The sequence below is a fragment of the Eschrichtius robustus genome, chromosome 11 (genome assembly GCF_028021215.1).
Source record: "Eschrichtius robustus isolate mEscRob2 chromosome 11, mEscRob2.pri, whole genome shotgun sequence".
NCBI lineage: Eukaryota > Metazoa > Chordata > Mammalia > Artiodactyla > Eschrichtiidae > Eschrichtius > Eschrichtius robustus.
In genome coordinates, this window is record NC_090834.1 from 4,342,113 (window position 1) to 4,368,454 (window position 26,342).

At 47.0% G+C, this 26,342-nt stretch overlaps 1 protein-coding gene across 3 annotated transcripts in view; it reads right to left on the reverse strand.

Moving 5' to 3' along the window:
- The window catches only part of APLP2 (amyloid beta precursor like protein 2), a 70,195-nt gene that overhangs the window by 10,899 nt on the left and 32,954 nt on the right, over positions 1-26,342 (reverse strand). For 2 of the 3 annotated variants that reach the window (XM_068555853.1, XM_068555851.1), the window contains exons 2-11: positions 25,189-25,362; positions 24,232-24,355; positions 12,508-12,620; positions 11,536-11,726; positions 10,961-11,160; positions 9,694-9,861; positions 6,300-6,430; positions 5,264-5,338; positions 3,791-3,949; positions 2,967-3,095 (exon numbers count right to left, since the gene is read on the reverse strand). In XM_068555853.1, the coding sequence (XP_068411954.1) occupies positions 2,967-3,095; positions 3,791-3,949; positions 5,264-5,338; positions 6,300-6,430; positions 9,694-9,861; positions 10,961-11,160; positions 11,536-11,726; positions 12,508-12,620; positions 24,232-24,355; positions 25,189-25,362 (1,464 nt within the window). The remainder of the gene's footprint in view (positions 1-2,966; positions 3,096-3,790; positions 3,950-5,263; positions 5,339-6,299; positions 6,431-9,693; positions 9,862-10,960; positions 11,161-11,535; positions 11,727-12,507; positions 12,621-24,231; positions 24,356-25,188; positions 25,363-26,342) is intronic. The other variant, XM_068555852.1, reaches the window with a different exon arrangement.

The window sequence follows — 26,342 nt, forward strand, 5'->3', positions numbered from 1 at the left end:
TGAAAAAAAAAAAACAAACAAAACACCTCACAAAGTTCAGAGATAGCTGAAAAAACAAGATATCAGGGGTAGTGAAGATCTGTGAGTGCTTCTAAATATTTAAACTGACAAAGAATGATACTCTGTCTAGAAATAAATATTAAATCATATAGAAAAAAAAAAAAGAATGTGTGTATTACCTCTCGGTGATCTAAGGATCTTTCCAGAGAGTGCTCCAAAGTTAAGGGAGAATTTTTAAAATTTCCTTAGCCAAGTATTGATTTGGTTTTCACAGGAGGCACTTGCTAACTGTACTATAAAAAAAGAACCCAAATTTGAACAATGCCAGACACTCAGTAAGGTCCTTCTGAGTGAAAGAGGAGACGAGTTGGTCAATTTTTACCACTGGTCAGACAAGATGAGGTTAACAAGGGAATGAAATCACTGGTTAAAAAGCAGATGTGAGGGGTGGGCCCATTCATGGATTTTTGCTTCGTGAAGCAGCTGCTTGAAATGATTATCACAGTGAGCATCAGAGCTAGTTTATTCCTATTTAACTAAATTAGCTATTCCTTCAAAACTGCACACTGATAAACCTGATTTTTATGGGGTGATAAGGAAGGCGTATCTACCATCTGCCTTACATAGCTCACTGCTTTTTCTGAATGCAGAAGTTCCAAGGTTGTTCATCCCAAAAAAAAAAAAGAAAAAAAAGTCATTAAAGTGGTCACTGAATTTTTTTAAAAAAAATTTTTTTTGTCACTGAATTTGAGAGGTTTTCAGGGTGGAAATGAAAGGAGATTTGGACTACATCCACCCCAATGACACTGTGAAGCACGTGGCTGTACGTCACACAAGCTCCTCAGGTAAGGCTAATCCCACCGGGCTACACCTGCAGCCACCGAGCTCTTCCTAAAGAGGGCGCTCGGAGCCAATGGATTAATTATGTGGGCTTGAAGCCATTAACGTGAAGGGTCAAAATGAAAAAACGTTAAATGGAAAGATGCTTTTATTGTAGATTGATGTCTCTCTGGCCTATCATAGCAAAGATGAAAGCAATTTAATTTTATACTTGCCATTCTTTCAATCAAGTAAATTGATGGGAAAGCACCAGAGTGAGTGCTTTAGAGAATAAATCCAAGTGGAAACGGAACCGTGAGCTCCCCAGTTTCGGCAGTGTTGACACTGCCACGTCAGAGGAATTACGGAGCCTGGCAGAGGACGGTTCCTACACCCACGAGGACAAGACCACAGGGTGGGATGCTGGGCGCCAGGGTCTTTGGAGGGCCCCCTGGAGCTGCAGCGTGTGGCGGGGAGACAGCAGCACATCACTCACACCTCAAATCGAGTGCACACGTTCTAAGAGGCTCGACATATTCGGGGCTTTCTAGAGTTTACATCACAGGACAGGGAACGGGCCAAAGGCCAGTGTAATCCCGCGGCTGAGCTGCCCCAGGATTAAGGGCTCCGAGCAGACAGTAAACATCACACGCAGCAAAGATGCTCCGCCTCCCAGGGCACTCAGGGGGTTCCCCGATCCTGGCTCGCAGGTTGACTGAACACACTGATCAAGGTCTCTCACCTTTCCTTCTATTCTCACCATACAAAACAGGCTGTTTTTCTATAAAATACTACATAATAGTCTGTAGATTTTCTACAAAAAAAAAAAAAAATTAAAAAAAGATTACATTTTTTTAATTTTAACTTTATTTATTTATTTTTGGCCGTGCCATGCGGCATGTGGGATCTCAGTTCCTCAACCAGGATTGAACCTGTGCCTCCTGCATTGGAAGCGTGGAGTCTTAATCACTAGACCGCCGGGGAAGACCTACGTTAAAAAAAAAAAAAAAAAAAAATCGGGTAGACCTGAAAAATTCTCACCCCTGTCAGGATGTAAGCTTTTCCCACCTGAGCTTCCCGGAAGCTACCCGAGGTCTGCTGGCCTTTCCTCCTTCTCTTCTACTCCATCCAGCTTCAGACAGAGCCTTAGCTCCAGGCCCCCAGCAGAGGCCCCGGGGGTCCCCAGACCCATGCCCTTCCCACTCTTTAGGACACTGAGTTCTTTCATTCCCTGAACACCCAGCTGCTAATGTGGGCTCCGTATGTTTAAGGACAATTCTTCTCCATCTTTACAGTTAGCATAATTAATTCCACACAACTCTGAGCTGCTCACAGGGCAGACAGGATTCAACTACGTGTGGTCAGATGCTGGAGCAGAACTGGGCAGCAGATGGGGCCGTAGGGGAGCCCCCCAGGGCTTCTGGGAAGTTCCCCTACAATCACACCACAGGAGCAACAGGAGGCAGGAGGGGACAGGTACCCAGCCTGTGCACACTGGGTCCCCACAAGCAGCACAGGGCTGGGTTTAAAATACGGGAGGAAACAGAGTAAGATCAGTTATGGCATCACAAGGCCCTCTAGGAAAACTAATAGGCAGACTGTTGTAAAGGAAGCTAGCAGTCTTGTAGGCAAGTTCATTTCTATGAATACAAGACAGTAAAACTCAAGTTAATACACGGTCAAAACGAAAATCAGAAAAGTAGGTCCAGAGACAAACCTCTATAGATGACTGCAAAGACCAGTAGGACGCAGCAGGGGACAAAACCCAGGGATGTAAAGTGTCTAAACACAAAAACTATACTGTACAAAAGAGACCAATTTTTAAGATGTGCTTGATATATTTGCCTAGAACGAGATTTCAAATATTAATTCTGGTGGGACCCTCAGCCAGAAATACACTGATATAAAAATGATCTCTTCAATATAATCTTGCATTCCTAAACCTTCAAGAACAGTTTAGGTAGGACATACTTAATATTAAAAAGTATGGAAAAGATATTTTTTAAATAGTACCTTTGCAAAAACCAACTCTTGTACCTACTGTCTTTGGAAATCCAAAATCATTTCCTGAGGACTAACAACAACAAGCACGACCATCCGTGCTGCCTGACCACCGGTCAGAGCGGTCTCTCCTCTGGCTGGTGTACCTGGGACTTCATCTGGGCCGCCTTTTCGGGGTCGACAGCCAGCACGTGCTGGTAATGACGGATGGTGTGGAGGCGATCTTTGTTCTCAGCGCGGACGTAGCGCCGCAAGGCTTGGAGAATGCGATGGGGCTACAAGAGAGAACAGTGGTTTTCACGTCCAGAGACTAGGGAACTGAAAACAGGCAGGAAAACGAAGCTTTAAAAACTCACTAAGAAAGCCAGCCTCAGCGAGACCCAGGAATGAAAGCTGTACCTTTAAGAGCTTTCAGTTACCAAGTAACAAGAAGCTACCCTTCTAAGTACCAAAAGCTAAGTTCCACAGTTATAGTGGTTCCTCAACAGACAGCATTTTCCAGAATCTCTAGCCCACCGTCCTCCTCCAATCTGTCTGTCCCCTTTCCTGAGCTTGGCGCCTGCCACCATAATCACAAGCACAGGGTGACCTGTGTCACCCAGAAGACTTTACTTGCTTAAGGAGACTACAAATACCCTCCTTTTCGATCCTCTCCATCCCCCAGAGCAAGGCAAGTTAGAGCTAAGGGATAAAGTTTGACACCACTGGCAGATAAGAACTGCGATATAAACTAACTTATCATCTTAGTTAGAATAGAACTGGTTCAAAAGCCTTTGTCCATGGAAGACGTGTTTTTATTCTTTGAAAGTAAGGCTACTATAAAAATGCAATAATTGGGGAACTACCAGCCAACACCCCGAGGTTCTGCTTTTCCAGCGGAAGCCGCGGCCACACCACAGGCGGCCCGCGGGCCCTCGAGCGCGATGTGAGCTCACACCGGTTCTACACACGCTACTTCAGCGATTCTCACCCGCGGAGGGTCGGACTGCAGGGCGGCCAGGTAGTTCTCCAGCGCCACCCGGCGGCGGTCGTTGAGCATGGCCTCCACCCGCGCCAGGTGCGTCTCCACCAGCTGCTGCTTCTCGCTGGCCGCTTCCTTCTCCAGGGCCTTCACCATGGCTTGGAAGTGCTAAACCATAAAGCGGGAGCCACATCGAGTTCACGCACCTGCGGGCATCTACGCACACGGCGTCAGACCCCACTCTGCGCCTCTCCGCGCCCAGCGCCCCTGCAAGCGGCACAGAGTCGTGTGGAGCAGGGCTGAGGTCGCAGAACACCTCCTCTGACTTCCGTCTGGACACTTACAGGTGACCCTTGAACATCGCAGGGGTTATAGGGCACCGATCCTCCCTGCGGTCTAAGATCCCAGTGTAACTTACAGTCGGGCCTCTGTACACGCGGTTCCGCATCCACAGATTCAGCCAACCGCCCATGTGCGGTGCTGTGGCCTTTACCATTGAAGACAATCTGTGTGTAGGGGGACCCACGCAACTCAAACCCCTGCGGTTCAAGGGCCGACTGCACTTCCCCATCTAACGAGAGCACGTATGTCTGGGCTCCTCAGCACCTCCCTAACTGAAATCCCTAGCACGCAAGCCCAGGCCTGGCCTCTCCGTGTGCACCGTGAGGAAAGGAAGGCCGTTCTTCCCACACTGCAGCAAGGCGCCCCCAAACCACAGTCCTGTCCTGTGGCAGGTGAGGCCAAGCCATTCACACCAAGTCCTGAAGGGCGAGCTCCCTGCGGGGTGCCTGGCCAGGTCTGCAGGCAGGTTTAAGGCTGCCGAGCTAAAGCTCCCTGCATAGGGTGCATTGGCTGTGTGGAAATTAACATTCGTGGATTTTCTAGGTTACTGATAAAAAAGCAAAGGTGAGCCGATAAAATATCAACATCATGAGAAGAGAGATTTCAGCTAAACATAAACGCAAGCTGACTAAAGATGTAACTAGTTTTATGAATCCCAAATCAGTCCTGTAAATTCCTGTCAACAACCTCCTCTAGCCAAAGGGAGGCAGCTGCTGTGAGTCTGATTACATCCTTACATCCAAAGTTAAAATAAACTGATAGATTTATTTTCTGCCTTCTGACTTTTCAGTAAGTCTGCAAAAAAAAAAAAAAAGCATTCGGTACTGCAGTACTGCCGGAAAACAGGGCACAGCCTAGAAGGAAGATGCCCGAGGACTTCTGCCAGGAAAGCAGAATAAACACAGCCGAGCTAAGGTCCCTTCCAGGCCTGAGTGAGGCGTGCTCTGCTCTGAGCTTTGGCTTCCCTCCACCGTAGGTGAGCAATTCTAGAGAACGCCAGTTGGGAGGTCAGTGAAAATATCCTCGTAACATAAGCGCTCAACCAAAAGGGGGTGTCAAACTCTAACTTGTGGGGACTCTGGCTCCGACCATACTCCAAAGGGTCAGCCTGGGAGCCCCTCTCTGGAGGACACGTCTCACCTGAATGAGAGTCTGCCTCTCTGCTTTGGGGAGGTTCTTGGCTTGAAGTTCAGCCTCTTCCCATTCCTTCTTCACCTGGAACAAAGGTCAAAGCCACTATAGCCAGAATCATCTCTGAAACAATCCCCCCATTTTCTAAAAATACTGCCAAGCCCTGAATGTAATGTGGACAAGTGCACGAGGAAATCACATCCCACAAACTCATGAGCTCAGAGTTTGTCCCAGAACTGCTGCCTCCGAAGATGCAGGGCGTCAGCTCTCCCAGGGGAGCCCCATTCCACGACTGCCTTGTTCATAACCTTGGGCAGGTTATCTACCAGTCTCCGGGCCTTAGTCTCCTGGGGGTGGGGGGAGGGGGAGTACCTACTTCTCAGAACTGATGTGGATAAAACAGAGCAACAAGCATTTCCCAGCATACAAGCCCACCACAGGGGATGTGTGGGATTTTAGGTGGTACCCAGACCTAGCAAAAAATTCCCTTTTCAATTTTTTTTTCAACCTTTCCAAGTAAGTCTAGGAGAAAAGTTGCACTCTGGTGCTCTGTTGCTCTGGCACTTATAACTCCTTGAAGGAAAAGAAAGCATCCCTGAAACTCCACAGGCCAACAGTATCTAGCTGGAATGCTTTAACACTGTTTGCTTTCATCCAATATATTTTTCTAGTTACCTTGTTCTAATGGTAAATGATACTAGCTTTCTACTTACAATATTGATGTAAAGTTTCCTTCTTCAAAATAAAAAAATGTAAAAAGCTAGTTCATGGCAAAGAAAAAGAGGCAGAACATAATGTTTACAGGAAGTGCTCCTCGCAGAGTCTGAAACAGATAAGCACTCAGAGGATAATTCCATTATCGTGGAGATAGGGAGGGGGACTAGCTCCGCCCAGAAGGCAGGCCTGCCTGCTTACACTCTCTCACCTCACCTGTCCTAACTCGGTTAGCGCAACAACCTGGGGAGGTGGCGTCTCTCTGCTTCAACCACGAACCCCAAGTTAGCTGATGCCTGACAGCACGAAGATACGGGAGCCCGAGGTTTACCCTGTCCATCCGGTTTCGGTGCCGGATTTCCAGCTGCTCCTTGGCCTTCTGGAAGCGCGCATGCTCATTGTCATCTGCAGAGGTCTCGAAATACACGTCGACATCATTGGTTGGCAGTGGAGTTGGGGGAACTGAAACAAAGTGACCAGAGGGTTCTCTCCAGGGGTCGGCCCCACGCGGAAGTCGCACGATGCTCAGGGAACGAAGCCTGGCTGGGCCTGCAGACGGGACCGGCGTGTCCGGCACCGCACTCAAGGGCAGGCTGCGCCCGTCTGCTGGGACGCCACTCCATCTTCCTCACCCAATATCCAGCCACCGGGCCCGTTCGCACCCCGCCTGTACCTTCGGGACCAGTGAGGCATCTATTTAGGACTTCAGGGGCAGAAAAGGAAACCACTTCCATACGTTCCCTCAGTTCTTGAAACCTTAAAACCTAAACAAGAACTACCCTATTGAGAGCATCTGACCAGAGACAGGGCTGAAGTCAGACGTGCAAAGGCACTGCGGGGCTCGGGTCTCCTCTTTTTCTCTGGCTATTTTTAGGTCACAACTCACTTTGGGCAACTGATTCAACTGAATGTTCTTTGCACACAGACTGGGCAGAGAAAGTCCAAATGCTCCAGCTCCAGCTGCTTAGTTTTCAGTTCCACTGGAGGTCCCTCAGCCCCAGCCCCACAGCAGGGGCAATGTATTGGACAAGGGCTTACCACAAGTGTGAAGATGCTTTGGGCTTTTCTATCCATGGCACTCACTGGCCTCACCAGGCCACCACCCAGGGACCAAACCCGTTAGAACAAACGCTCCGCACTAGTCTAAGTTCCTGAGTTCCTACCAGCCCCAGGCAGACGTGTATCTGCACAAAGGGCCTTATCCTCATCCAGGAAGGGTTGAGATGACAGGTTTACTTAGTCCACCTCTTAAGAAATACCTGTGGAAACTCTCATTACCCCAACTCACTGGGGATTTCCCAGGCCAAGGAGGAACGTCAGGCAACCTGCTCACACAACTTGCTCCATCGGGACACACTTGAGAGCCACTTGGAGAGCAAAAGCCAAGATCAACGAATTTTAATTCAAAAACAAATCCTCCCAGTTTCCAGAACTGCGTAACTTTAACACAACATGAGACCAGCTGTGTAACTGATGAGTGTGACCACAAGTAAGTCAGCCACTCTGCAGTCCTTCCGTCGGGGTGTCTTCATTCACCCTCTTTTACTGAGTTTTAACCCTAGAAGCTACGGCTTAAGTCTTGTCAAGAACATCTATCTGGCTCCTACATTAATTTAAATAGGATCTCAACAGCCAATTTTCAGACTATAACTAAATCAGAATATGTACAGTTAGCTTCAGAAACCACATTCCCCACAATACTCAAAAGCTCAGCCAGGGGAATTTCGAAGCACTGAAGTCCACTGGTGCCAACAAACACGGCGCCATTGGCAGCGCACGTCCGCAGCTTAAAGGCTTACGTGTTGGAGACAGAGCCTTTGGTTCATATCGCCGGGCCGGATGAAGGTATTACAAGCGCAAGCTGCCTCCGCCCCACCCACCCCCCCTGCCCCCCGTCGGAACGAGAGGGCAAAGGGGCAGCAGGTCCGGAAGCTTGGTTCTGAAGACACGATGGGCTCGAACCTAGAACCACATCCGTCTGTCTGTGTGCAAGCGACCAGCTCAGGAAGCCGGAAATGCGCAGGCCTCAGTCCCCTTCAAGGAGGGAAGCAAACTTGCCCACAGGAGCAGTGATGCTTCTAGGCTCCGAAGCCCTCCAGCCGGGCCCCATGGCCTGCCGGGAAGCGCGACCTTGCGGGCTTCGCAACCGTTCCCGCTCCAGCAATCTGCCAGCCCCCGGTGTCTTACGACACCGTCCGCCTGATCCTCTGGGTAAAGACCGCACCTCCATATTCAGCGAGGTCTTTAACGACCCAGGTTGCTCAGGCTTTGACCCCAAACAGCGTTTTGCTGCCCCTTAGTTTAAGCAGTTTTACAAAGCAGGAAGGATCACGATAATTTCTCTCTCTCTATCTCCATCTTTCCTAAATAAAAAAGTTTCTGCCACCAGCGTTCCCTAAGGGCTCATTTGTTTTCTCATCTTTTCAATCATTTCAAATAAAAAGTTCACAAAGCAGCAGCTGGAGTGGAAGCCCTAAAAGTAAACCAAATCATATTAAGATTTAAAAAATCTTTCAGTTGGGGAAGGAAAGAGGGAACAAGATGGCATGTGAACGAAAAACCGTCAGAAGCTACAGCCAAAAATCTTTAGAGCAAATACCAGGAATGGCAGCAGCTCATTATTCCAGTGAATTCCAGAATCAGAATGAAGAAGGGTCTGCCTAGCCGGAGGGTTTTCCTACACACGGGTCAGAAGTGCTTCAGACGAGAAAGAGGGTCTTAAACAGGAAAAGGGGGAACTATGAAGAAAGGCAACCTACTGACATCTAAGTAAACCTGACTCAGCTGAACACTGAATTTCTTTGTGACCAAAGAACACATAAACTAAAACTCCTAAAGCTCTGCCTGATCCAGTGCTGCCAGAATACTGGGGAAACAGAGTCACCACCACTTGGCTGCAGAGCACGTTCCCTGGAGTGCATATGGCAAGATGTTCCAATGTTCTCGGCTCCCTGAAGTGTCCTTATTGTCACCTCTTTGGAGAGTAGGTGACCCCCTTAGCTAGTGTGCATCATGGGGGGTTGGCACAGGGCCGCTCAAGACAAGAGTGAGAGATAAAAGCCTGGACACAAGATGTGCAGAACTCACGACCTGTCCGCTTGTCCTTCGTGAGTTTCAGCCTTGAACAGAGGAGGGCAGGGCTGCCTTCCCAACCCAACCAACATGGAGGCTCCGGATGAGAAAGGGCAGGCCCCGGGCTCTCCCCTGTGGCAGGGAGGGAGCGCCACCTCCTCCGCCATCACTGCTACCATTATCACCGCTGTCACCACCTCCATCACCACCATCACCTCCACCACCACCATCATCACCTCCACCACCATCACCTCCACCATCACTACCATCACCTCCTCCTCCACCACCACCATCACCTCCACCACCTCCACCATCACCTCCACCACCACCACCACCATCACCTCCACCGTCACCATCACCTCCTCCACCACCTCTACCATCACCATCTCCACCACCATCACCTCCACCACCTCCATCACCTCCACCACCACCTCCACCTCCACGGGCCCACGGTGAGCACAGGACACAGAAAACTGAGCTGACAGCTGCCGAAAGGAAAGCAAAGCTAGATCTAGAAAGCACAGAGAGAAGAGCAGACGACCAACAGCAAACACCGAGTGGGCAGGGAGCACCACAGAGACGCAGTCACGAGGACGCCGGGGGACAGAACGCTGGACGGGATGGAGCTGCACAGCCAGGGCGGCGGGACTTACTCATCACTTTACACACAGCCATACAATACTCCTCAGACTCAAAATTGTTCCTGTTGCCGCCGCAGCCGCCATATATAAAGCGCACGCACTTCCCCTTGGAGAGGTCGAAGTACCACCGGGGCATCACGGCCCGGCAGGGCCCCGTCAGCGCCTCCTGGGAGCAGACAGCTGTGTGGAAACGGTCAGAATGTCAGCAGGGGCCGGGCAGCAGCTCCAGGGGTTCACAGAGCTACAGACCAGCAAGGGGAGAAGGACCAGGCGACACTTAACATCAGCGAAGGCCAAGATGGGGCAGCACCTGGCGCCCTGGCCAACACAGTTGCCAATTCCTGCCAGTCAACCCTGAGGAAGGGGTCGTTTTCCTTCCTGATGCAAGAGAGAGCCCTAGGCCCTGAGAATACGGACTGGTGCTTTCTGCACTGTCTCGAGTCTAGAGCGGGGCAGGGCTGACATGGAGGGGCCTCACGCTTCTCATCTGTGAAGCGGGCACAGCTGCCTGGTTTGGCCGTCCCGGGGGTGTCAAGGGCAGAAGGAGACAGGCAGGTGCAGAGGCTGTTTCAGTGGCGGTAACCATCGTAAACACTACTTAGGCCCCTGGAAAGGACGCGTGTAAGTTCTATGTTCTCCAGGGGGACTCACAAACTTCTAGACTCATTAAGTCATCTGCTCCTGGTTGAATCCCGAGTAATTCTTCAGATCTTAATTGGTTTCGAATATCCTATCAGCAGGAGGCTGCACATAAAATGGTCTAGAACTGTCACAACTTTTTTTTTTTTACATGGTGAAATGAAAACACTGCTGGCCCTGATCCCTTACCAGTAGGTCATCAAATTCCACCCTCCCAGCTGCAAACCTCTTTCTGATGGACAAACAGGGCAGCCTACAGATGGGAACACACTCAGGAAGGGAACCAAGGAAGTGACTTCCACTCCGAAAGGTTGGGGCTTTAGCAGTTACTGAGGAAGGGGATCCCCCTCAGGAGAGACCATTTCCGGCTGAATGTGGAAGAATCCTGCCCGAGGGCAGACCACGTGGTCTCTCTAATTCTATAGTTAAGTCCTTACAATGCAAAGCTTAGTTTCCTGATTAAAATCTGTCAACTGCCTGCAGTGCCCAGAGCTGACCTCACCTTCGGGGCATGAAGCCACCCTCCTGTGACTTACCTGTGAGGAAAGCAGTCTCTAGGCAAATTAAAGAATATTAACAAATTCTAAGTAAATAACTGCCAGGAGGACTTTACAGCCGCGGCGGCTCTCCATGGGGTTACCTTGGACGCCGTGAGAGATCTCCTTCTCTGCAGCGGTCCCGTCGCTGCTGGGCTCGGTCGGGCTCTCCTCGTTGTGGTCGTCTCCCTTGAAGGTGTCGTAGTAGTAATCGCGATCTTCCACCACTTCCTCCTCATCTTCCTCATCCTCGTCCACAGCTGCTTCTGTGAAGTCTTCCAAATCTGCTTCGGTAGGAAATTCACTGAAGGTCACAGTAAAAAAGGAAGGTTAATACCAATTGCTATGCACAGAGCACAACAATGAGTCCCTTCCCTGTTCTGAAACACAAAGACAGAGGCAGGAAATAAGCTCAGCCCATGGTGAGCTGTGCCGCTAAAGCGCTCAGCCCGGCCACCTCAGCGGAAGGGGACCGCCAGGCGGCAGGCACCAGGCTAACCTGCAGGAAGGCACGTGGCCGGGACAACGCGCTGCTGAAGGCCACTGGCGCGCCTGGGCTCAGCCACGGCCCAAGTGAGATGTGCCAGCCCAGCTCTGGCAGGAACGGGCAGTGCCCGCTTCACCCGGAAGCCAGGGGCCAGCAGCCACGGCCATCCACAGGCTCAGGACAGGAGGTTACCTTTTATAAATATCATAGTCTTCCTCTTCCTCTTCCTCCTCCTCCTCCTCCTCCTCCTCTTCTTTCGACACAGCAGATTCAACAATCTTTGTCTGAGGGCAGCACACATACTCGGTGCCGTGGAACTGGTCCACCCCACAGGGGAGCAGCATGCCATAGCTGTACAAGGTCATTCCCTGAGTCAGGCAGGCCTGCGGGAAACCCCCAGACCGACATCAGAACACAGGAAGTGTGGTCAAAGACCCCCGATCCCTAGCTTTATCCAAAAGAAACCCTTACCAAATCACAATGTTAGCCTTTCTCACGGACACGTAAACTTTTGGCCAAAAAGTTGCGACCCTGCTATTTTAAGATTTACAAATTTTGCTTAATTTGCAATGGGGAAACATCATCTGGGCTAAAACCAATGAAAGCCCAAAGTTAGAATAAAATTAAGGAAAGGAGGTTTCTTTTAGTAATTATCCACGCTGGTTAATGGTGGTCAATGGTAACATACATTCCTAATTGGTGAGGAATTCAGAATTACTTCAGAACTAGACAAAAGAAAGGCAACTGGCTGGAAAACCAACTTAACTCAGAGGACAAGCTAAGAAAGGGTCATTCTCCCCACGGGAAGAATGAAATGATATCTAAACCTGTCAGCATGCATGTCCAGACACAGATTTTCTATAACTGGCGATTTCCACACACGCCTTAGGGCTTGGGTGGCCTTGCTGGGGGCCCTGCCGACAGAATCCTTACTTAACGATCTTTTTCATGTCCTTGACTTCAGGAGCTGAACTGTTAATACTGTACTTCCTTACAAAAATATATGTTCTTCTCCCAAATAGTTTTAATTGAAAAGATACAAGTAATTGTAAACTTTGATGAGATAAAGGGAAAGAAAATTAATTTAAAATTATGGTAAGGTGTCGAGAAAAAATACTACTTTCCTAAAAAACCACCCTCGACTTTTTCCATCCACTCCTTTACCTCCTTGACCATGGTGTGCCAATGTTGGTGATTCTCGCACACTTCCATCCGCTCCTTGTGGAAAAACTGGCACTTTTCTGGAACTAGCAGAACATCACTTACAAACTCGCCCACTGGAAAAGAGAAGCTTTGTCAGAAGCAAATCTGATCATGATTCCAGGTGAAAACAACCCTGACTGCAGGTTACCGTGACGGTCACACAGTCACGTGCGGACAGGAGCGGTCTCTAATGCGTATAAGCTGATGTGCACCTCATCTTCCAAAGCCAACCGGACGTTTCAGCTCCAGGCCAGCAGCCACAAGAGCTCAACACTCTGTTACAACCACAAAGCCCGGGATGTCCTCACTCCTTCCTGACCTCAATCCCTTAACTTCTGGTGCAGGGCTACAGCACCCTACGGGGTAAACGGGAAGAGAACTCCCGTGCATGACCTCAAACACACACAGGTACTCCCCACCACCTCCGGCTTCACGTGGACAACATTCCTAGCCTCTTACTTCGATTTCTGCCCACATCAGTTCTAATAACAAAACGCCCAGGAAACTAAGACTGGGTGTTCTCCCAAAGAACAGGTGAATCTTACTTTAGCCCTTTGTGGACCTACAGACACCTAGCTCTAAGACAAACCACCACTGCGATAACTGATCCAGGTACAAATCATCAGTGGAGGGTTAATTATGAAGGGGAAGAGGTGTCTTTGCAGTGGGAAGGAAGGTCTGGCAGACACTACTTAACTGGGTGAGCAATAACGGACAAGCTGACTTAAGTGATGTTCTGAGAACAGATCACCTACACAGTCTTTCTGCCAAAATATGTCATGTGACTCTAATCATACAAAAACATATGACAAATACAAATTCAGAGATAGTGTTAAACAAATGACGTAGACTCTTAAAAGATATTATTGTCATAAAATATTCAGGGACTTCCCTGTGGTCCAGTGGTTAAGACTCTGCACTTCCAGTGCAGGGGGCACAGGTTCAATCCCTGGTCAGGGAACTAAGATCCTGCATGCCGCCAAAAAAACAAAGTAATATAAAATAAAATAAATAAAAGATTCAAAAGAAAAAGCTGAGGGACCGCCTAGATTAAATATAATGTATGATCCTTTTTAAAAGGAAGCTGTAAAGGACATTATTTGAACATTTAGGACGATTGTCCCATGTGTGATCGCTGTATCATGGTCATACAGGAGAATGCCCTTGCTCTTAAGAAAAACAAGCTGAAAACTACTTGGAGGTGAACTATCTTAATGTCCCAACTCACTTTCAAATGGCCTAACAATGAAAAGTAAGTAAGACACACACAATACACACAGTGAGACAGATAAGGCAAAACTGGGAAACCTAGGTAACAGGTATAGAGTATTCACTACTGCATTTTTTATAGGTCTGAAACCTTTCAAAAATAAAAAGCTGGGGGAAAAATACACATAGCTGCTTAGAAAATAGAGTCTTTATCTCTTAGAAATACATGCTGAAGTATTTACAGGAAAAAAAACGGTATCTGTGATTTGTTTCCAAATAACGAGGGGTAGGTCAGATTGGCCACAGACAGGGTGAGTGGTTCATGAACCGTTACACAGCACACGAGGGTTAATGCGATTATCTTCTCCATGTTCGTATATGTTTGTAACTTCCATAACAAAAAGCTAAAAACGTAATCACTGGCTCATCACCCAGAGAACCTGGTTCAATAGGTCTAATTTGGGACTCAGTGATCTGCACGGAACAAGCATCCCAGGCGCTTGCTTCTGATACATCACCAACATGCTCTACTGAGGGCCCGGGTGCAAGAAAACCAGGGTGGTACTTAGCTCAGGAGAGACGCAATAGGTAGGGGAGGGAAAAGGAAGCAGGCAGGCTAACCTCTGAGGTTTTAAAAAAAAAAAAAAAAAAAAGGAAAGTCTAATAAGAAAGTAATCTGGCCTAAGAAAGGTCTTAGGGGGAATTCCCTGGCAGTCCAGTGGTTAGGACTCGGCGCTCTCACTGCCGGGGCCTGGGTTCGATCCCTGGTCGGGGAACTAAGATCCCCCAAGCCAAGTGGCACGGCCAAAAAAAAAAAAAAAAGGTCTTAAGACTTGAACTAGCGGGACGTCTATATGCAGACCCGCTCCCCAACCTCATCGCAGCTCAGGCCTCCGTCTCTGGGCCCGAGAAGTCTGTCCTTCTGCTGCCCATGCGGAGGCAAAGGGCAGCCCCTGGTCTGCTGTGAGGGGGGGGATGTGCTCCCGCCGTCACAGGCAGCCACCGCACATCAAAACAGCCTTCCGCAGGGCAGCGAGGTTTCACTCTGCCATTAGCACAGGGACTTCGGGGACCAGATAGCTCAGTTTGACACTAATGCAGGAGCACAACGGTTAGTTAGACACGGTGCTGCCCTCGAGGGCCCCAAAGGCTCTGGGGAGATAGAAACAAGCTTTACCCATCAACCAGGCTTAAAATCGAAGCTTAAAATCGAAGCTTAAAATGCAAAGCGCAGGGGTAAACTAGGATTCGCCTCCATCAGGAGAAGCACCCCGATACTCAGTCTAAGGAGAAATCACTGAAATTCTGACATCCAACCACCAGCGCACACTGTGGATGGCAGCTGTATGGACTAAGCAATCTTTATTTATATACATTTTTTGTTTTTGTTTTGTCCGCACCTCCTGGCTTAAGGGATCTCAGTTCCCCAGCCAGGGATTGAACCCGGGCCTCGGCAGTGAAAGCCCAGAATCCTAACCACTAGGCCACCAGGGAACTCCCCATGTTTGTTAATTTATGACAAAAAAGCAACAAAAGAGTACACTTAAGAGGCAGTGTGTACGGGGCTAAATGCCAGGGTTTAATCTCACCACCGCTGCTACTAGCAGAGAGGTCTTGGGCGAGTTACTCAAACTTTCTGTGCCTCAGTTTCTTTATCTTGCTGCCGTGAGGCCGGATGTAATATGTACAACACGGGAAACGCTTAGAGCAGAATCTGGTACATAGTAAGCACTAAGCATTATTTAAGTATTAGCTCTAATTACTGATGTTAATGCTGTTAGTTTCAAGTCCCGAGTAACTAGTTTTATACAACGCAAACTATACAACCACAGTTATCAAGAAATCTATAGTTAGGCAACAGTTCATATCCTTTAATTTGTAAAACCTCAATTTTATATGTACAACTGCAACATCAGAGAAAAAGTTTAGACAGCAATTTCACTACTATATATATTCTATAGAAACAATAACCAAACTGGGTTTTAAAAATATAGTGGAGTACGACATATCATTTCATTTTAGTTAAAAATGCATTAACTAAATCTGCTTATATTACACCTTAGATAAACCCCAAAATGATATAAAGTAAAAAAGCAAGTTATAAAAGGTCAAGTGCAGTATGACACCATTAATGTCAGTTTTAAAACACAAAAACAAATTGTTTACAGACACATTCGTATGTAGCAAAAGTATAAAAACAGGCATGGGAATGATACACCCTGACAGTGGGGTAGCAGTGACCTCCAAGGGTAGGGAGGGAGGGAGGGAAGGGATGTAAGGATGGGACTCTGGGACATTTAATCCCTTAATTAAAAAATAAGATGGAGATTAAGCAAATATGGCAAGCCCGCACGCAGCAGCAACACAGACCCAACGCAGCCAAAAAAAAAAAAAGCTAATATGGCAAAACAGGCAAGAACTTAAATCAGGACAGTGAGTACATGAGTGGCCATCATATTATGTTTTATCTTTTCAGTATGCTTGAAATATCTCAGAATGAAATTAAGTTTAAAATTTTAAAAATTTTAATGCCAGAAATTTAATAATTAACTCCATGCTAAACTGTAAGATTAAACGCCAACAATCTTCTGCTATGGAATCATGATTAAATTCATCTGTCTGACCTCTGAAAACCAAAAAAGAACTAACGCCACTGATTGAAAACAGAATAGCACTCCTTGATTCAACAATTCCAATTCTAAAACCGTACTCTTAGAAAGTAATTAAGAAAGTGAACAAAGATATTCATTACAGAATTGTTAATATCAAAATAAATAAATAAATAAATAAATAAAAACCAGAACCAGGGCTTCCCTGGTGGCGCAGTGGTTAAGAATCCGCCTGCGAATGCAGGGGACACGGATTCAAGCCCTGGCCCAGGAAGATCCCACATGCCGCGGAGCAACTAAGCCCGTGAGCTACAACTACTGACCCTGCGCTCTAGAGCCCGTGAACCACAACTACTGAGCCCACGTGCCTAGAGCCCGTGCTCCACAACAAGAGAAGCCACCACAATTAGAAGCCCACTCGCCACAACTAGAGAAAGGCTGCTTGCAGCAACGAAGACTCAACACAGCCAAAAATAAAATAAATTTATTAAAAAAAAAAACCAAAAACAGAACCAACCTAAATGTTCCTCAACAGGGAATTAGTTAAATAATGGTACTTAATGGAATACCATGGGGTTATAAGAAACATGGTTAAATATCTGTATATAACATGGAAACATTTCCATTTCCATGACGGTTTAATAATTTTAACAATCATTAAACAAATAAGCAAAGGAATAAACACACCCGATATCCCTAACCTCTCCTTAAGCCTGGTTAACTCCTTAAGGCTAAATCTGTTTAAAAAGACAGACTCAAAAGATGTATGCATCCCTAAGAGTGGCACCTAATAGATGTTCAATAAATGTCAACTTTTTTAAAAAGCACTAAACAGGAAAGCATATTTAGCATGATCCAATTTAGGAAAAAAAAAAAAAAAGCATTTAAAAGCACACACATTTCCATGTGTATCCAAAGAAAAAAAGTCTTGTCTATACACCAAAATGTTAATATGGTTAATGGAGTGCAGAAACTGGAAAGGATTGTTTTTGCTTTCCTTTTTCCCAATTTCTTTTATTTAAAACAAAAACAAAAACTTTATAAACATGTAAATTAAAAGAGGAACACATTTCAATCCCAGCATCAGTTCTGTCATTTCACTGCTACTTTTTGCCTTTGATACAAATAATTATCAGAAACTTCTAGGAAAAAGACTGACCTAAGCAAATCAGTATTACTCTGTTTTACAGAAAAACACTGAAGATGGTTTGGTCTCACTTTAAAAGTTTATCTAAGGTTGTAACAATTCTCAATTTAACCCGTTGGAGTACAATAGACGGTGCCCCCAATTCCCTAAGTCACTGGAAACCTATATTGTTTTTACTATTCAAGGCAATAAGCTGGTCAATGAACACGGCAATTTAGCAAAATCTAAACTATAGGCTTTCATTTAAGCTGCATTTATGATTTATCTTCAGTCTCCACTCATTCCCTGTGATACTGTTTCTCTTTCATACCACCTCCCACCAGCAGGGCCATGGCAGCCATCAGGTCTTAGAGCTTTTTCAGAGTTAATAAAATTCCTTTCAAAGTAACAAAGGCTGCTCACCCACTTGGGGAAGCCCCTCGATACCAACACTCATATGTATAAATAAACCTACTGCAAAAGTACTCTGCGGTTGGGACTTCCCTGGCGGTCCAGTGGTTAGGACTCTGTGCTCTCACTGCCGAGGGCCCAGGTTCCATCCCTGGTTGGGGAACTAAAATCCCACAAGCCGCACAGCGCAGCCAATAAAAACAGTACTCTCTGGTTGCAAACAGGAAGACCATGTCATTTACGGGGCCCTTGGAAGCTGTAAGCAGCGGGGAGAAAGCCTGCTGTAATGAGAGAAAACCAAGAAAATTAACCTGACCACCCAACGTGAGTTTTTGAGAGGTCTGGCAGCCACCCTTAGCAGACGTCTTGGAGGTAAATAGGGCTCTGAGAAGTTAAAGAGCCTGAACGATCGTCATGAACAGAAACATAAACCTTGCACAAGGGTCCACAGCGGGAACAGGGGGAACTGCTGACGGGCTGTCAGGAACTCAAAGGCGGAAGACGACTTGCGGACAGACACCTGCAGCGGACAAGTAAGCTCCAAGCTCACTCCGGGCCCCACCTCAAAGCTTCTGAGAACAAGACCCTTCCTGGCAGTCTTCACCACAGTAATACTCCCCATCCAAATCTCCTTCCAGAAATTACCAACAACAGAAACAGTCATGGGCTCACAAAGCTCTCTTCTTTTGATGCAGGAGCCAGTCTATATATAAATGTCAGAGATGACTAACTCCTTCCCCCCAAATACCAGCAGCTTTGCTTCTTCACAGTTCACCAACTCTGTCCCACTCAGATCATCCTATTTATTTAGATAAAATCTTATGGATAAACAGGCAATTCGTAATAACATAAGATATAGGACTCATTTTGAGAGGCAAGGTTGAAGTATAACTTCTCACCAAATATACTGAATATCAGTGAAAAGAGTCACACTGGTGGGTGGTCAAGCATGCTCCCAAAATAGGGCAGAACTGAGTGACAGGTGCACAGATGTCTACAGACAGCGAGACACCAGGCCTGATGCCAACACTACCCGTTACCTAAATTCATTCTCAAACGGCCTTCAAGAGTGCTAATCAAGACACGTCCTTCCCCTAAAGCTAGCAAAACAATGGCAAACAAAAACAGTGTCTGAGGACATCCATAACGCCCCTGGATCAACCAAACCAATTAGTACGGGTACCTGACCAATTAGACATAGCCTGTTTTCCCATCTCCTTGCCCTTTGGCCTGCCTGTGCTTTGGGTTTGCTGGGCAGTAATATCTTAAAGGGGGTTTCAGGGCTGAAGCTAAGCACACTATGACCATCTCTTTACTGCAACACGTGGTATTCACCTTAACACGTATAAAAGGACTCACTGTGGTTATTTCTGGGGAATAAAATATATAGGATGCTTGCTTTTTACTGGATTAATTTTTAGTAGTTTGTATGTTAAAAGAATTGTGTATGGTTGTGTAACTCAGTGAATATACCATAAACCATTCAACAGTACACTTTAAAATGGATGAATTATATAGTATGTGAAATATATCTCAACAAATCTGTTTTTAAGAAGCAGAGAGACTGATTATTTACAGGGACTACTGAGCAAATAAATATACTGAGGATAATGGAATTGGAGGTATCAATATGAGCTCACTGCTTTTAATATCCACATGTATAGAAATATAGATTTATATGGGCATGAATATGTGTATATAAATATACTTCCTAGGTCTGTCTGCTGAGCGGGCCTAGAAGCAATAACAGCATAATAGCAGTAAGCACACCTAATACCCAGATTTTGGTTTCTAAATACCATTCCCCACTAAATAAAACCATTTCTTCTTGGAGAAATGGCTGACTCCAGGGGTTGGGTAGGGAACACAGGATGAGCATCTTTTTGTACCAGAAAGTAAGGAAGCTTTCAAAGAATAATAGGGACATAGCAAAAAGACACAGGAGTCAGCATGAAGGGGGGGGGGGTCCCACTGGACAAATCTGGACACTGAGTCCATAATGAAATGAATAAATGAATGCAGACACCATCTTAGCCAGGTGATAAAAGTTATCACCGGTCATGAAACAAAGTGACATCATGCAATTCCTAAGATGATTCAGAGAGAAGAACACTTCTGTGACAGTGCCCTCAAAAACGCACAAATCAAAAGGATCCTAAGACAGACCCAAATTGCATTCTACAAAGCCACTGGCCTGTACTCTAAAATCCAAAGTTAAGAAAGACAAGGAAAGGCTACAGAGAGAACTAAATGCAACGTTGAAACAATGAATTAGATCCTGGTGTTGTTGGAACAACAGGTGAAACTTGAACAGGGTCTGTAGATTAGATATTATATCAATGATAATTTCCTGATTTTGACAGCTGTACTATAGTTATATGGCAGAATGTCCTCGTTTATAAAAAATATACAAGGAAGTATTAAGGGATAACAGGATACCATGTCTGCAACTTAAATGATTTAAAAAAAAACAAAACCTGGGGGGAGATACAAGTGGTAAGATTAATTTTACCGTATTAATCGAATGTTAACACTTGGAAAATCTGAAATCTGAGGAAAGGATTTAATGGAAGCTCTTTGTACTATTTTTGCAACCATTCTGTAAACTTGAAATTATTTTAAAACTGTTATTATTTTTAATTTTTTTTTTTCCTATTTTTGGCCATGCCGCATGGCATGCGGGATCTTAGTTTCCTGACCAGGGATCGAACCCACGCCCCCTGCAATGGAAGCGTGGCATCTTAGCCACCAGACTGCCAGGGAAGTCCCGTATCATTTTTAAGTTAAAAAGGCAAAAGTAACCCTGAAAGACTAGAACCAAAAGGCTTTCTAAGGAGCCTATGGTAAAAAGAAAGTGGTGCTGATAATTACCCAGTGCCTGGGGACTCTAAAGGGGTGGGAACGGGGACAGAGAGACATTACAATCTTCTGCTTCTCAAGTGATGACAAGGAATTGGCAGTACTTTTTTCCTAACCTCCCTTAAACTCCAGTCACCTGGTCCCCTACTAGCTTAGGCTCAGGCAACTGTTTTATTTATTTAAAAATATCAACAGGTAGCTCTCCTTCCTGGTTAAGAAGTTGTCCAAATGGATGCTGCTGTAAACACAATAACTGTGTGAATTTACTAACACTGAAGACTGTATTATGCATTATTCAGTGACCACAATGCAAAGAAGGTATTGAAAGGTTTATGGTCAAATTGTTTTATGCATCTAGTTAATGACAATATCATGCATCATCTGGTTCTCTGGCACTGAAAAACTCAAACTGTGACATTTAGAAAAGAACATTTTCGCTGTGCACCAGCTATGGTAGTGGTCTTGTAATCAACAGACAGCATCCTAGTTCCAGGTACCGTCTTGACTGCGGGGACAGAGAAGACTAAAGCCGTGTCCCTCCTCCCAAGGTGCTCAGAGTGTAACTGGAGAAAGACACATCAACAGACCGGCATCGTGCAGGGTGATGGGGCACCGGCGGCAACAAAGAGGAGCTGAGAAACCTGGACGTCAAGACAGAAGTTAGAGCAGCAGGAAAGGCTTCCTTTAAAGGAGGTGTCCCTGAGATGAGTGCAAAAAGGAGAACTCGCCAAGCAAAGTGACTACATAAAGTCACTCCAGTGGGAGCTGGACTGCATGTGGCAGGAGCCACGAGATGGACGTGCTGTGGTGGGAGCACGGAGCGGGGGCGGGGAGCACGGAGCGGGGGCGGGGAGCACGGAGCGGGGAGGACGGGGCGGGGGCTGGGAGCACGGAGCGGGGAGCACGAGGCAGGGGCGGGGAGGACGGTGAAGGGGCGGGGAGCACGGAGCGGGGGCGGGGAGGACGGAGCGGAGGCGGGGAGGACAGAGCAGAGCTAAGCAAGGGCCACACCATGCAGTTTCCAAACTGTGCTAAGGCGCTTACACCTGGTCTTTTAGGTGAAGAGGAGCTACTGAAGGGTTTTATGTGCAGGAGAGACAGTCCAGTCTTCATTTTGGATCAGCGAGGGCGATGGACTGAACAGAACTGAGACACGCGCAGAAGCGGTTCGCACATGAGCTAGAGCAGGGGACTCGGACGGACCAGCCGGAGGCTCCCAAAGTTTCCCCAGTCACGGTACTCTGGGTGTCCCAGTAAGTTTTTCACAGCACCCCCCAGGCCAAAAGGGTGCCGAAAAGTAAAGTAGTCAGGATGACAACGTAGTAAAAAGCACCTGTGTCTGACACCTTGTGCCTGCTGGGCACTGCACAACTCCTCCTGCACGGCCGTACACTCAGCACCATCACCCCCATTTCTTCAGCAATTCTGGTGCGATGCTGGCTTTTCCTCACAGAAACCACTGAGAAGCAGTCCCACAGAGACATGAGGTCATCGAAAGGAACGGGATGAGCTGATGCTGAAACTGTGAGCGCCTCCAGCTCGTTCACAATGTCTGACACGTTTTCCTTGAAAAGCAAAAATATCCCCAGTGCCCTGGGGTGCCTTTGTGCACAGTTTGGGAACCATGGTTATAAGCCATATTTAAGAGGTAAAAATCAGGCTGCCTTGAGAACTGGCTGGGTGTGGGGAGAAACAGGTCTCCCAGGTCTTCAGCTCAGACTCCTGGGTGGGTAGTGGAGCCAACAAGTGACAACATGCAGGATGGGGGAGACCAGGCCACAAAGCCTCTGGTAATGACAGTGCAAAAGGAAGAAAATGATTGCTAGGTACTATCTATCGTGTACGAATATTCAAGGGTACTCTCTTAAGTTTGAGAATTTTACAGAGAATGAATGAAACCTCATACTCAGAGATTTCTTACAGCCAAAGGGAATGAAAGAACATCTTTAAACCACACCACACAAAACCATTCACAAGCCTCACACTACTGCATGGGGCTCAGTTTTAAGTAAATGGTGTTAAGCACACACCGTGTCCTCTTTTCCCCGTACTCAATACTTTTAAAACAAAGTAACTGCTATGGTAAATACTGTTATTCAGGTGCTGCCTCTTCCTGTTACTTTGCTACATGTGAGAATGAGAAAAGCAATGAGTTCCATGTTAGGAAAGGTTTTTTTTGTTGTTGTTTTTAAATAAATTTAGTTATTTATTTATTTTTGGCTGCATTGGGTCTTCGTTGCTGCGCGCGGGCTTTCTCTAGTTGCGGCGAGTGGGGGCTACTCTTCGTTGTGGTGCGCGGACTTATTGCAGTGGCTTCTCTTGTTGCGGAGCATGGGCTCTAGGCACGTGGGCTTCAGTAATTGTGGCACGCAGGCTCGGTAGTTGTGGCTCACGGGCTCAGTAGTTGTGGCTTGCGGGCTCTAGAGCGCAGGCTCAGCAGTTGTGGCGCACGGGCTTACTTGCTCCGCGGCATGTGGGATCTTCCCAGACCAGGGCTCGAACCCGTGTCCCCTGCATTGGCAGGCGGATTCTTAACCACTGCGCCACCAGGGAAGTCCCAGAAAGGTTTTAATGAAGGAGGGAGGGGAACAGGTTAAGTTAATGGTTAAAATTAAATACATCCGCAGAACTACCCAGGCTATGTTAGTGCTCTATCTATGTCAGTCCTATCACAGATCATCTAAAATTGATCGTTTCGCCCTTTTAAGTTTCTACGACCAAATCTGTTCCTGAATCAGCCAGGCAACAGACGCGCGAACGTAACTCAGATGTGTCAATGATCAGTGGTCAGGATGAGCACATTCACTAAAAGGGCATTTGGAGCAGCGACTCTACTTCTCGGTAATAAAACGTTACGGCTGCACTTGAGTTAGGTCTGACTGCTAACAGAAACACACAGAATCATAAACACCCTTATCAGCTGACCCTTCGGTAAGTTAGGTGGCACAGGGCCTGGCCGACGCATCCCTGACTGTCTACAGGCAGCTACGACTCACTTCCTCGGCCTCTGGAAACTGCCACAGGTTTGGTTGGTCTGGCTAACAACACAGGATTTCGGTGCTTGCAAAATGTGTGTAGGGCAAAGTAAGGGGAACAAAAGACCACCCCTCGGCTGCTTCGGTACTATCGATACCAGGACTATAAACAGTAATTTCAAACTCTCAAGTGTGAACGAAGCTGGACCACTCTGAGGGCAGCACGCTTACTCAGGGGTGAGGAAAAGGCTCATCCTGAAAAAACAGAGGACGCCCATGATGGGAGAGGTGGAGTTAGTGACCATCAAAGACAAGTCACCTATCGACACCAGAAAGCCATTGAGTACTCAAAAGAGACAGTCCCCCAATAAACTCCTGCAGCCCTTGGCTTCTTAACAGATGACGACATCTCACTGTGAGCCAGGAGAAGATGAAATGTAAAACTGGGGACCCCGCCTTCCTGAGAAGTAACCCAGAGGTGCTCCAGGACGCTCACCAAGACACTTGAAGGGGATCACGATGTGAGTCTTGCACTGCTTCTTGTCTCTCCGGCACCAGTTGTCCACGCTGACTGGCTGGTTTGCCTCCATCACGTTTGTGATCTGTAGTTCTGGATACATCTGCAAGGGAAGAGGAAACACACACCGTAGGCTGACTTTGTCCATAAAAGATGAACGCTCGCTGGTGAGCCAGGACGAGTGTCTGTGTGCTCAGCTTCCCCATAGCCCCACGTAAATCTGAAGTCCCCCTGCTGCCTGGTCCCAACGGCACTAATCAAGTCAAGAGATACCGTAACTGTTAGCTTTCTTTTGACAGGTAGATTCTGGACCACTTCTAACACATTCTCTTTGAAAAAAGACCTACACAAGCAGCAAGCGTGCAGCCCCGAACAAGTCTATTAGGTATCAAGTCCACTTGTAGGGTGTGTGTAAATAGCTGAGTTCAAGAACTAAAACATTTAAGAGGCAAGTCTATGGAAGTGTGTGTTAATGAAATTACAGAATAATATTCCAACCCTGACCCCAAAGGCTAGTTTTGGTAAGAAATTAAAACATCTCATACCCTTTTCTACGTCAAGCGTTGACCCAAAAAGTCTGTTGAATCAGACATGAGATAATCCCTTATGATACTGGTGGCTTCTACCAGCAAGTGCAAAACACAAGCACACACGTGACACTGGGCTTGTTTCACAACTTCCCATAACACGTGGGAAGCCAAGGGAACCAGGCTGCACTTCTAAGGCCCTGCCAAGCTTCTGCAGGATTCCGTCCAGAAAGGACAGAGAGCTCACAGCACACCCAGGCCAAGGGCACACTCAGAACAAAAGCCTGCTGCCCCCATCGTTACCAGCTTGGTCTTAGGTCAAAACAGCAGAATGACAGAGCACCTATTTCTAAAGTAAACAGGTTCAAACGTGACCCAGAAACGTTTAAGTTTCTGGCAGCACGCTTACCTCCTGACAGTACTGGAGAACTTCTTCTTTTGTTCCGAAGCAGCTCTGAGTGCCTGTTGGGTCAGGTTCCCATTTCCCAGTCTGAATGTTCACGTGCATATTTAGCTTTCCACAAAACATTGCAATCTGAGGCTCAGCAACAGCAAACCCTGTTCCGGCGTTGGCTGCGAGGGCCTATCGAAGGGAAAATAAATTCCAGGTTAACTCCCAAGAGGCTGGCACGGAGGGAGAGTCACTTAGCGGTTTGTGACAGTAGAACTGACCTTTTAAAAAATCTTCATTAAAAAAAAAAAAAAAATCTTCATTACTTACTATTTTTTCTTCATAAACAAATCCTCTTCCCAGGAACTCAGCCAGAATAAAAAATGACCTTTGGACATATATAATCAGAGAGAAGTGTGTGTGGGAACTGCAACCACCGCTCCCCATGTAGATACTTCTGACTTGGGAACACATAATCCACCTGCAGTCCCCTCTAATACAAGCAAACCCACTTTCCATTCCTTAATACACCAAAGCACAAAAGTATAGAACGGCGAGAGTTCCAGCAATTTTACTCAATTCACTTACACGACAAAATTTTATTGAGCAACTACTATTTTTGCACAGCAACGTGCTAAATGCTCAGGACACAAGGATGAGCAAAAGGTTATGGCCCCTGCCCTCTTGGGGCTTTTTTTTTTTTTTTTAAATGTTTACCTACTTTTCTTTTTTTTTTTTTTATTAATTAATTAATTAATTTATTTTTGGCTGTGTGGGTCCCCGCCTCCGTGCGAGGGCCCTCCCCAGCCGCGGCAAGCAGGGGCCACTCCCCACCGCGGCGCGCGGGCCCGCGGGCCCCCCACTATTGCGGCCCCCCCCACGCCGCGGAGCACAAGCTCCAGACGCGCAGGCCCAGCAGCTGCGGCACACGGGCCCAGCCGCTCCGCGGCACGTGGGATCCTCCCAGACCAGGGCCCGAACCCGCGTCCCCTGCATCGGCAGGCAGACCCTCAACCACTGCGCCACCAGGGAAGCCCCTCTTGGGGCTTATGGTCTAGTTCAAGAGTCAATTCTCACACAAAAAGATTCCCAGATGTCTTACGAAGGAAAAGAACACAGAGCTGAAGGAGCATACAAAACAAAAAGGGAATGTGACTTCGGCTTGGGTAGGA